The following is a 12290-nucleotide window of genomic DNA, read 5'->3' as shown; positions in this document are numbered from 1 at the left end:
TGACTGGCTGTCTCTGCCAGCTGTACTGACTCCTCTGTACAACGCTGTGTCCTGTTGGCTAATAAACCAGCTGTTCTCCTGCTGAGTGAGAGTCACTCCTGCCTGCAGATGAGGTGCAGAGCTTGGGGGACCCCAAACCCCATCACAGGTGCCAAGGCAGGGCTTGCACACACAATGAATTGTGCACGACCAGGAATTTTTCAGACCCAATTTTTTTGGTTGGCGCCTTCATCGTCACCAAGGTTCACAGTGGAATACTCTATCGGTGCTGCCTGGCTCCACCTGACCATACGAATGCAGGACTCTGCAGCAGCTCTGGGAAAAATTGGGGGCATCACGGTGGCTAAGCAGTTAAACATGAGCTCTCTGTCTGATGCTGTGGACATAATAGGTAAAGCCGCACTGGGGTGCAGGAGCTGGGGAGTCAGAACAGAAACAGAGGTGATATTACCTCTAGGCTTGGCACTGGTGGAATTCGGTGCCCTGGGCTGGTGGCCCCCAATCACACGGTGCAGGCTGGTAGCAGAGATGGAGCAGGCTGCTATCTTACAAGTCTCTGGAATACATCTCTAGATAAGCTGGGCCATCGGTCCTTCCAGGCCCAAGTTCATAGCACAGACACTTCTGAAGGGTGTTGATAACTTAGACAGGGACAGGAAGAGAGTCCTGAGAATGACCAGGGATTAGAAAACCTGCCTTGTAGTGCCAGGGGCAAAAGACGCAATCCCTTCAGCTTCGTAAAGAGAAGGTTAGAGGCTGACCTGCTCCCAGTCTCACAGAACAAAGAGTTACCAATGGGCACCAGCGTTCTTGCCAATCATTTCCACCCCCGTGCAGAATAAATTTTACTATGTGCACCATGGCAATGGCAGATGTGCACCACTCCTTGAATGCAGCTGTGCGGCTGAAACTCTCCTGGGCGGCTGCCCAAGTGCTCAGCTGCCAGGGTGCACTGGTGAGCCCCGTGAGCGGGGAAAGGTCTAACACAGCCCAATGGTGCGAAGCCGATGACGAATTGAGTCTGGCAACGAGGCGCACGTCTCTAACGGGCAGCGTGACGCACCGTTGCAACCACCGCTGGGACCAGGGGCTGGAGGGATTAGCCGGCACTGACCAGTCTGGAAGCAAGGCTGGGATTTCTCCCCTGAGAAGATCTGGCTGGGGGAGTATTTTGGGGCAGGTCTCTGGCCTGTGCTGTCCTACAGGTGCGTCACTGACCCCAGTGGTCCTTTCTGGGAGCCGACGGGGACGAGTGGTGAGAGGACAGATTGCCTCTCGGCTGCTCGGGGAGGTTTTAAGCCTCTAATGCCGCCCTGAGCCCTCCTGGAAGAGGGGGCAGCTCCTCCGGTGGGGTCCTGCCCTCGCTCTGCTCCAAGGCACTGCAGCACCTGTGGGGCGCAGGACGGGGAAGGAGCCCCCCAACCCAGCCCCGAATGGAGGCCCAGCTCTTCCCAACCAGCCAGGTTGGGTTGCCATGGCAGCCACCGCTGGGATCCAAGAAAAAGCCTATTGTGCTCCCATGAGTCCTGCGTGTTTTGGCTGGCGACCTTGTCTGGGAGGGGGGTTAGGGCAAGGGAGGCAGGGCGGGGCGGGGGGGCAGGAGGGTGAGGGGAGTGGGGGGTGGGGCAGGGTGGGGGAGGAGGGTTGCAGTGAGAGAGGCAAGGCAGGGGGGTGAGGGGAGGGGGGGGTGGGGCAGGATGGGGGAGGAGGGTTACAGTGAAGGAGGCGGGGCGGAGCAGGGGGTGAGACAGGCTGGGGTGAGGGAGGCAGGGGCAGGATGGGGTGGGGGCAGGGAGGCAGGGCAGAGGGGGAGGAGGGCTGGGAGAGCTGGGGTGAGGGAGGCAGGGGGAGGGGGGAGGAGGGGGTGGGGCAGGGCAGTGCAGGGGCAGGGGTGGGGGACGGGGCTGGGGCGAGGGAGGTGGGGTCGGGGAGGAGGGCCAGACTGAGGGCGGTGGGGGCGGGGCAGTGCAGGGGCAGGGGGTGGGGGACGGGGCTGGGGCGAGGGAGGTGGGGTCGGGGAGGAGGGCCAGACTGAGGGCGGTGGGGGCGGGGCAGTGCAGGGGCAGGGGTGGGGGAGGGGGGCTGGGGTGAGAGAGGCAGGGGGAGGGGGGAGGAGGGGGTGGGGCAGGGCAGTGCAGGGGCAGGGGTGGGGGACAGGGGCTGGGGTGAGGGAGGTGGGGTCGGGGAGGAGGGCCAGACTGAGGGCGGTGGGGGCGGGGCAGTGCAGGGGCAGGGGTGGGGGAGGGGGGCTGGGGTGAGAGAGGCGGGGTCGGGGGGAGGAGGGCCAGAGTGAGGGAGGTGGGGGCGGGGCAGTGCAGGGGCAGGGGTGGGGGAGGGGGGCTGGGGTGAGGGAGGCAGGGGGAGGGGGGAGGAGGGGGTGGGGCAGGGCAGTGCAGGGGCAGGGGTGGGGGACAGGGGCTGGGGTGAGGGAGGTGGGGTCGGGGGGAGGAGGGCCAGAGTGAGGGAGGTGGGGGCGGGGAGGAGGGCCAGACTGAGGGCGGTGGGGGCGGGGCAGTGCAGGGGCAGGGGTGGGGGAGGGGGGCTGGGGTGAGAGAGGCAGGGGGAGGGGGGAGGAGGGGGTGGGGCAGGGCAGTGCAGGGGCAGGGGTGGGGGACAGGGGCTGGGGTGAGGGAGGCGGGGTCGGGGGGAGGAGGGCCAGACTGAGGGCGGTGGGGGCGGGGCAGTGCAGGGGCAGGGGTGGGGGAGGGGGGCTGGGGTGAGAGAGGCAGGGGGAGGGGGGAGGAGGGCCAGAGTGAGGGAGGTGGGGGCGGGGCAGTGCAGGGGCAGGGGTGGGGGACAGGGGCTGGGGCGAGGGAGGTGGGGTCGGGGGGAGGAGGGCCAGAGTGAGGGAGGTGGGGGCGGGGCAGCTCTTAGAAATGCTGAGTCCAGTGCAGGAAAGGGGCAGTGAGGGGTGTTTGGGCCAAATCTCTCGGGCCACATTCCTTCCTTGCCAGGGCCCTGCCCGGGGCTGCCCGAGCCTCCCCCACCCATGGGCCTGGGGCGCTCTGAGCACCCCTAGCTGGGGCTCTGCTCCCCAGAATGCACCACGTGGCCATTCCTCGCCTGGCGGGCTGGCCCCTGAGCTGGCGGGTCAGCATGGCAGGGCTCTGCCTCTGGCCTCAGGGCAGGCTGCCCTTCCCCACCTGGGCAGCTGAAATGCCCCCGGGGCAGAAACAAGCTGTGTCTGTCCTGGGCTGGAACAGCCCCCCATTGCAGGGGCCTCTGCCCCGGCTCACCCGCAGGAGCAGCCCCCCTGGGCCTGGCAATCCAAGCCCTCTCCTCCGAGAGGCACCACCAGCCAAGCCAGGGTTTGTGGGTGCAATCAGACATCCTCGCTCCTCTTTGCAACCTGGAGAAGCCAGGGCTTGGAGGGGCAGTAAGCTGCGGCCTGGAGCTCGTTTCCCCAAGAGCCAGGCCAGGGGCCCTAGGATCCTGTGCAAACTCCTCTCTGCAGTTCCAACCCGCAGGTTAACCCGGGTGGAGCATTTTTCATGTTCTGTCCCTTTATTGGCTCACGTCACTGCCCAGCTGGGTGGCACCTGTCACACCTCACCCCCAAGGGGGCTGCGTTTCTGTGAGGGTAGAGGGCGGAAGGGGCTGTTGGTGAGTGACACAGCCGCAGCCCTGTCACTTGGCCGGCCACTTTCTCTGCAATGCTGCGAGCTGAGAAGTGGCTGAGTGGCCTGGCTGCTGTGAGATGTTTGCCTGGGGGGGATGCCCATCATAGAACTGTAGGTTGCAAGACTTGTCCCCCGAGGCGTGGCAGGATCCCTGGGCTTTCTCCACCCCCACTGAGAACAAGGGACCTTCATCCAGGGAGACACTGCCTTAAAGTCTGGGCAACTGTAATGGAGGAGTATCAGAGGGGAGCCGAGTTAGTCTGTGTCTCCAAAAACAACAAGAAGTCCTGTGGCACCTTACAGACTAACAGATATTTTGGAGCATGAGCTTTCGTGGCAAAGACCCGCTTCATCTGGTGATGGGTCTTTGCCCACTCAAGCTTACGCTGCAAAGTAGGAGGTTTCCCAGGCACAAATGAGGGCAAATTTCTTAAAACAGAAATTTCTTACAGCCCAAGACCGGGGGTTCCTCACTATAAGGCACAAAACCAGTCCCAAGGAGCACCAAGGCCAGCCAGGAGTTTCACAAGCAAATCCCCCAGACAGTCCTACTTCCCTCCTGCTCCAACCAGTAACCCTCCTTACACAGGTGTTATGTTATATGGCCCCTTACACAGATGAGAGTTTATGTAAATCAGTCTCACCAAATCCACAGATTCTTCCAACCCCAAAGGGACCAACCAGCCACACCCCCAGGCCAGTACATGCTTGGATCTTACCCAGAAGACCGCACTGGGCCAATGCTTTAGAATCTGAAATCTAAAGAAACAAACAAGCCATCCAGTAGCACTTTAAAAACTAACACAATAATTTCTTAGGTGATGAGCTTTCGTGGGCTGTCCCTGGAAAGCTCATCACCTAATAAATTATTCTGTTAGTCTTTAAAGTGCTACTGGACTGCTTGTTTGTTTTGATAGTGTATAGATTAGCACAGCTCTCTCTCTCTGTTGCTGTGAAATCTAACGGTTTATTTAATAAAAAAGCATGAAAGAATTGGGTGAGAGTGATACTGCTAAATACTAGATTGGCGCAGAGCTAGTCTACAGAAACTAAGTCACTCCACACTGGACAGGGAAAGATGGAAGGAAATAGTGAGTGAGACATCAAACACCAACGGGTGCTGAGCCCACGGTTATTGATGATGATGATACTGGTAAAGCAACCGAATGACACCCACCGGTCACAGTGCTCTTGGTGCAGGCTGCAGCAGATGGAAGAGGCAGCTAGCTTAAAAGTCCCTGGAGTGCATCCTGTGTCAGGACCGGTCAGCATCTGTCCAGGCTCAGCTCGTAGCCGAGGTGCTCCCGAACTCGTGGGCAGGACTCAAGATGGAAGATTGGAGATTAACTGGAGGAACCTCAGGTCCTCTTACACCGTTGCCCATGGGGTGGGAATTCCATTGCTCCTCCCTGTCTGGGAGCAGAGTGCGTTCACAATAGAGAATCACGCTATCAAGCCACCTGGCAATGTCCTTTCCTTGGGCAGCCTGCCAGACAACACACCCACAGCTAAACTCCTGAGAGGTGGATTGGAGGCAGGCACAGCTGGACCTGGCTAGGCCCCTTTCCCACCAGGCTGCCACACCTCCTAGGGGGCCCTGCTAGACAGGGAGAGCTATCTCAGCGCTTTGCACATTAGCCTGCAAAGAGCAGGGCTGTGAGTTTAATCCTTGAGGTGGCCACTTAAGGTCAATTTATAACCAACTTACCAGGGAGGGCTAGCTGAGGGGTGTGTGCGCTGGCTGCCTAAACCCACAGTTGGGAGTTTGATTCTTGAGGGGCCATTAGAGATGTGGGGCAAAAATCAAAAAGGAGGGAGAGGCAGAAAGAAAAAGGGACAGGGCTTGGTCCTGCCAAGAGAGCAGGGACCTGGACTCTGAGATCCCTTCCAGCTGCATGACATGTGCATTGCTATTTTTCTTTGTACCTTAACGTTTCTAATAGACACCCAGAGCCAATCTTACCACTTCCCCCACAAAACCTACAGGGACATACCAGCACCATAGCCAGATTCAGTGATCACCAGCTCCCATTGGACACCTGGCTTGGCACACAAGTCGGTGCCGGCCTCGGCCAGCGGCCGCAGTAGCATTCTCACGGTCGTTTTAAAACGGCACAGCCGCACAGACTGTCCCGCTTACACAGAGAACCAGATGCCAGCAGGGCCCTCTGCACCCAGGGCCAAGGACCCTGGTGAGCGGAGCAGGGGATGGGGCCACCCAGTTTCCAGAGGCGGCCGAGCCATGCCCACTGCAGATGTCCAGATCAGGGAGCGGGCGGCTGTGAGAGGCCAGTGTGTGTGGTGGGAGGTTGCTAGACCACATAGGCCAAGAGCAGGGATCACGGTGCTCTCGCGTTGCCAGCAGCTGGTAGCTGGGGGAGGTGTCCGCAGTGGGCAGACCCCAGCTCCCTCACCTAACCCTGACAAGTGCCCCAGTGAGAGCGGGGAGGTCCCTGGGGCACAGCTCGGGGGAGCAGCTCTGCAGTGGGGGCCTGGCCAGGCAACAACGAGCATCTCCCCAGCATTGCTCCCTTCCCCTTGTCCCTCTTGGGGAGTGAATTCGAAGGTGGCGAGGGAGAATTATGCAAAGCGTGGTTCTTCTGTAGCGTCGGACGCGGCGCGGCTGATGGGAAAGTGGCTCTTTGTGTGTTTAATATGCAGTTTTTTCCGGCGGTGCATTTTCAGGCGGGTAATTTGCTGCCTTTTCAGGCCCGATTGGTATCATTTCTCCGGCGCTGACAGCTTTTATTTGCACTGAAATGAATGCGCTGAAATTTCCAAGAAATATAAAAATGTCTATTGTCTCGGCCTGGCGTTCCTGCCACAAAGGGATGAGGAGGAGGAGGCATGCGAGGCCAGCACCAGGCTGTCCCTCCATCCATCAGCCTGTCTGATCCCTGGCCCTGGGCGTCTCCTTGTCGCCGCCTCCCCCATGGCGTAGCTGGGATGCAATTGGCTGGAGGGGGCACCTCATGGCTTTTTGGTCTGTGCCCACACCCCAGCTCCCACCCTCACCCTGTAGCTCAGCAGTGGGGGGCAGTTAGTGGCCATGATCTGCCCCTGCTTTGGGGACCTCATCAAGCTTCAACTTGCCTCTGTGGCGCAGCAAGGGCAGAGCAGGATTGTCCCGTTCTGGCCCTGGCTGGGTCCCCAGCGTCATCCCCAGCCAGCCCCGCTTCTCCTGCACAGCCAACAGGCATGAGGCCAACGCCCCCTTTGCTGCCTCCCCCTGCTGAGGGCAACAGGTTCAGCCGCTTACCCACAGCACATGAGGCTGTGCACCTCCAGTCGCCGGATGAGGCCGCCCTGCCTGGGTTGCAGCAAGCAGACCCATGGTGCTGGGGCATGCACAAGGGCGGGGCCCCTGCAGCGTGTGGGGCAGACCCACTGGAGGACTGGGCACAGCCCGTGTGAGGCTAGGCTGGGTGAGACCCCCACTGAGCCTGTTTCTTGCTGCCCCCACCTTGCCACTCACGGCATGGGCCCATAGTGTGTGGGTCCCCCCCCCCACCCCATGGGTCAGGAACTGCTCACAGCTCACCCGGGATGACGGGGCCATAATCCTGCTTTCTGGGGAAGCTGAGGCACAAAGCGGGGTGGGGCTGCCCCGGGGTCACAAGAGATGGAGCTGGGCCCAGCACCGGGGAGTCCTCAGCCAGAGTGCCAGGTCTCTGCCGCATCCCCACGCCCCCCAGCTGTCCTGAGCCCAGCCCTGTGGGCAGACACAGGGCGCACACGGCTCTGTCCTTCCCCCACCCCAACCAGCACCCGCAGAGCTCCAAGGGGGGCACCAAGAGGTGCCAGGGCCACCCTCCAGCTCCCTCCCCTTGGCTGGGTGCCGGACGCCCCATCCCCGCCCGGTGGCTTTGGCTGCCTCTCCCGGCCCAGCAGGAAGCGCTCCAGGAACTTGGCTCCCGGCCCAGCCGGCAGCAGCTCGCAGCGCTTGACAAGGTGACCCGCACAGTCATGAGCAGGGACAGGACGAGGAGCCTCAGCGGGGCGAGCCGCACGGGGGGATGCTCGTGCAACAGGATGAGACCCACGCCATGCCCGGGCCCTAGCTGGAGGCGGGAGGGGGCACCCGGCCTGGCCCAGCTCAGCTGCCCCATGGCCCCGGGCTCAGCCTCCACCCTTTTTGCCAGGCTCGGATTCTTCCCTGGCCCCAAACAGCCTCTGTTCAGGGCCCCCCACACGTGGGTTTCCTGTCCTCAGTAGCGGCCCCAAAGCACAATGCAAATGACTTAAATGTCAGGGCCGGGTGCAGGGTCCAGGGCCGGCTGCAAGGGAGCTGCAGGTCGGGGGTAGGGGGCACCGGCAGGGCTGGGTGCGGGGCTGGCTGGCAGGGAGCTGCAGGTCAGGGGTGAGGGGCACCGGCAGGCGGCTGCAGGTCGGGGGTGGGGGGCGCGGGCAGGGCTGGGCCAAGCCACTGTCTGCCTGGCCCCAAGCAGCATTACTCACCCGGCAGCTGAGCCCTGCCCGGCCGCGAATCGCTGCTCGCCCCCTTGCCGCATTTCACGGCCCCAAGGGCCCCCCACAGTCCGACCCGCGGCCCGAGCCCCTGCCCTGCCCCGGGGTCCAATCTGAGCAGCCAGGAGTGCTGGGACCGCCCGCAGGACACTGACCACGCTGCCCCCCCAAGCTCACATCCCGCCCGGGCCTTTCCCACATGGCACCGGCCGCTGGGGGTCCCCGTGCGCCCGCCCCACTCCACGGCCACGCCACGTCCTGCCCAGGCCGCCCGGCTGCAGCCTGGCCCAGCCCTGCCCGGGGAGCGCCCAGCCCCAGGCCCAGCCCGTGTGTTTGCCAGGCACCGGCTGGGGCTGCGCACGGCAGGTGCAGGGCCCCGCAGGAGCCAAGCATGCCCGGCTTGCAGCTGGCCCGGGGAAGGGCTGCAGGTGGCCACAGCAGCAGGGTGGGGGCGGGGCTCCTCCTCCGGCCGCTCCATCAGCTGTTGCCAGCGGGGGGCACAGGGCCATGCGGGGAGACCCAGCCGGGCGGAATTGAATTCACAGCTGCAGGAGCGTGTGGGGCGGAGGGACAACCCCCCCCTCTCTCCCCAGCACAGGGGGCTGGGGGGGGCTTGGGCCGGGCTGTCTGTGTGCCCGGGGCAGCATGTGGGGTGCGTGCGTGTGCGGGGGACGCAGGTCTCCCGTGTGCCCCGGTGCGTGTGCGCGGTTACACCAGCCCCACGCTGCAGGCCCGGTTCCCACGCACGCACGGAGCAGGGGGGATGCTCCTGTACCCCCTCGTCCCAGCTGGGAACACAGCCGGGGTGACAACGGGGCTCCGGCCCTGGTGGGGGCCTAGGCAGGACAGTCCCGGCCGCCTTCCCGCCACGACCCCGCACCTGCCAAGAGGTGGTCGGTGCCCAGCCCGGCCGCGCAGGTGGCTGGTGTGTTTCTCCGCCGCGCCCCGAGCGATGGCTGCCGCCGGGCTGGCGGGGGCCGGTCAGGGTAAGCGGCTGGGCACAGGCTCGGGCAGGCCGCTCTCGGGGGGCCAGGGCTACCAGCAGCGCTGTCCTCGACAGGCATCCGAGGGGTCGATGAGTGCAGAGCGCCGGGCCCCGGTATCCAGGCCGAGCCCCTCAGCGGCCAATGCAGGGTCAGAGCCCAGGGGGACGTGATGGGGCTGGGGGCAGAGCCCAGGGGGACATGGTGGGGCTGGGGGGGAGCAGAGCCCAGCAGGGGGCGAGGAAGGCGCCTGCAATAGGGCACAGGGCCCTGCATGGAGTAACCACAGGGGATGGCGCAGGATCAGGGCCCGGGGGGATGGCCACGGTGGAAGGAGCAGGGAGCCCCTGGGCCTGGCCCAGCAGAGAAACCGCTGGGGTGCATTGTTCTCTCTGGCAGAGGGGTGCAGGTTCTGACCCCACTCCCACCCAGGCCCAGCCAGAGGCAGCCCCTCCTGCCTCTCCCCCTCCGGCCCTGGGCAGCCTGGCTTTGGCAGCCGGGGGGGCCGGTGCTGGTTGGGGTGGGCTCCCAGTGATGCCCCTGGCTGCTGCTGGGGCAGCACTCCCGCCCTCCCAGCCTGGCTCCTGGCCAGACAGAGCTCAGCCTGGCTGGCCACTGAGCTCCTACTCCCCCCATCTCCAGCATTCCCCCAGCACGGGCCCGGCCCCACTGCCCGCCTCTCACTCGCCCAGTGTCCGGCTGCCCCCTCTCCACAGCCCACCTGGGACCAGCCTCTGCAGAGTCCGTCTGCTCAGCCGCTCCACCTACGGCCTCTCCTGCCCCTGCGAGCAGCCAGGCTCTGCCCCACGTCCCTCTCCACAGCTGGGCCTCAGACAGCCCCTGGGCCCCATCTCCACCCAGAGCACAGCTCTCCCCGAGCCAGGCGCCGCGGCCATCAGTCACCTGCCGTCACCTGCCCCAGCCAGCCTGTCTGCCTCCCGCCCCCACCACTCTGCCCTCCTGCGGTGCCCACAGGAAGGGGCAGGCTGCCGGGCAGAGATCCCTGCACTGGGCCGTGCCAGCCTGGTGGGTAGCAAGTGGTGGTGGGGGAACAGCATCAACGCGCCGAAGTGACAAGCCAGGCCGGGTTCTGCCTGCAGCCTGCCAGGGCAGCTTTATTTCTGCAACGTTTCAGTGACAATGGAGCTGCCGGGCCATGGCACCTGCCAGGGCCTTGGCCTGCGCTGCCTGGCCCCAGCCGCCAGGGACCGCAGGATTCCCGGGCGCCTGTCACGGCTGGCCAGGCTCCCTGCCGGTCACAGCTGCCCCGGCTGTTCAGGGGTGACCTCTCTGCAGCAGAGGACGGAGAAGTTCAGCCACTCACCCCCAGTCAGAGCCCAGGCGGCCCAGTGCCGAGCCCGGCTGCTCTGCTGGGCGTTCTCCGAGCAGGCGTCGTGAAGGCATCCCCGGGCCTCGCCCCCACCGTGCGCCGACAGGGCCAGGATGCCGTGGGGCCTGGCTTCGGGGAGCAGAGCCCAATGGGTCCCTGCAACAACCAGCCACCCATGCCAGCTGCGGACGGCCAGGGTGGGGAGGGACAAGCCCTGTGCCCAGCAGGGGCAGACCTGAGTGAGTGTGGGGGTAGCGCTGAGCCCAGCGGCTGTGGCTAGAGCTCAGTGCTGGTGACGGCGCTGACCCCGTGCACCAGCAGCGTGGGGCCCAGGTCCCGCGTGAGCAGCTCCAGCTGGTGCAGGTAGCTGGCGTAGAGGCTGGTGTCGGCCGGGGGCCGGGGCAGGTAGAGGAAGCGGAGGGTGGGGGCAGGGCTCTGCTCCAGGATCAGCCGGTTGGCCGCCTTCAGGTACTCGTCGGAGACGCAGGTGGCGTTGCTGGGGAAGTTGGTGGCTGCCTCCTCGGGCCGGGCCTGCAGCTCCTGCTGCTTCTGCCAGTGCAGGGCCACCACGGCGTCCCAGGGCACCGTGCAGATGGTGGCCTGGATGCGCAGCTCCTTCAGCAGCTGGCGCAGCTTGTCCTCCCGGCTGCGGGGGCGGGCGCCGGCCTCCACGCACAGGAAGAGGCGGAGCTGGGCGCGGCGCCACGAGCGGGCCATGCCGAGCACGCAGGCCATCTGCAGCAGGAAGAGGCTGCAGGTGTCGGCGTAGCGGGCGCTGTCCGGGCGCAGCAGGTTGAGGGGCCAGACGTCGATGGCGGGCGCCCGGCCCCGGGCGAAGCGCGCGAAGGAGCGGGCCAGCAGCACGTTCCGCAGCATCTTCACTGCGTCGGCCACCACGGCCACGTACTCCTGGGGCGACAGCCGCCGGGGGCCCCCCGCGCCCCGCACCGGCGGGAAGCTCAGCTGTGCCGCCGCCTCGGTGCCCTCAAAGGCCGGGTGCTGCGCCAGCCCGTCCTGCGGCTCTGCGCTGTCGTAGAAGCCCATCACGATGGTGTTCGGCCTCATGCCACCTGCCGGACAGAGCGGGGCACCGTTAGCTGCTGGGCCGGCAGCTCCCAGGCCTCCCGCTCCCCGAGGGGGGTGCTTGGGGGCTGCAGCTGCTGGCCTGTCTCAGAGCAGCACCGAGGCTGGTGAGGGCCCACTGTGCCACCCTCTACCTGCCTGACTGGCTCGGTGCCGGCTGGGGCCATGCTCTGCCCAACTGCGCAGAGCCGGGGCCTGCAGACCCCAGGCCAGGTGGGAGGATGTGGGGATTTTCACTTATCTCATTTTGAGGCAGGCGGTGCCTCAGTTTCCCCCATGCAGCGCTGGGCACTCTAGGGGGCAGAGAGGCTGCTGGTTCTCTGCAGAGGCTCAGCGGCACGGGGTGAATGGCTCCAGCACTGCCGGACCAGAAGTCCCATAGCAATGGAGGGCTCGAGCGGACGACGGGTAACCCCATCACTGGGGCTTTGGTACCTAGCGAGCCGCCTCCGGGATGGCCCCGTCTCCCATGTCGGCCGGGGGGGTGGTGAAAGTTAGCGTGGGCTGTGGGGGGCAGTCTGGGCACACGCTGAATGGGGATACAGAGAGCTGGGTTGGGGCTGGGGGCTCGGGCTGGCCAGGCCCAGCCTGCGACTGTGTTTTCTCCGGGCTAAGCAGGGATGCCCAGCGCTGGGCCCATTGACTGAGGAACCCGTCAGGCGCTGCGCTGGCTGAGCACCCCCTGAGGGCTGCGGTGCCCCTGGAGAGTGGCCAGGCCTCCCTCGGGGTCTGCCCGGGGGCCTCGCGGAGCAGCGCGACGCAGGGGGTGCAGGCCCAGGGCTCGGCCTATAGAGGTAGGAAGCCGTG

The 12290-nt window shown here is 65.0% G+C and overlaps 1 protein-coding gene across 1 annotated transcript in view; it reads right to left on the bottom strand.

Moving 5' to 3' along the window:
* Positions 1 to 10164: 10164 nt before the first annotated feature.
* LOC142018262 (solute carrier family 12 member 9-like) overlaps positions 10165 to 12290 on the bottom strand; it is a 44751-nt gene continuing 42625 nt past the window's right edge. Inside the window, exon 13 of the mRNA XM_075003900.1 lies at positions 10165 to 11470. Within this exon, the coding sequence (XP_074860001.1) occupies positions 10677 to 11470 (794 nt within the window). The 3' untranslated portion in view covers positions 10165 to 10676. The remainder of the gene's footprint in view (positions 11471 to 12290) is intronic.

This window comes from Carettochelys insculpta, chromosome 10 (genome assembly GCF_033958435.1).
Source record: "Carettochelys insculpta isolate YL-2023 chromosome 10, ASM3395843v1, whole genome shotgun sequence".
NCBI classification, from domain to species: domain Eukaryota; kingdom Metazoa; phylum Chordata; order Testudines; family Carettochelyidae; genus Carettochelys; species Carettochelys insculpta.
The sequence above is the reverse complement of the archived record's forward strand: the minus strand, read 5'-3'. Positions and strand labels throughout refer to the sequence as shown.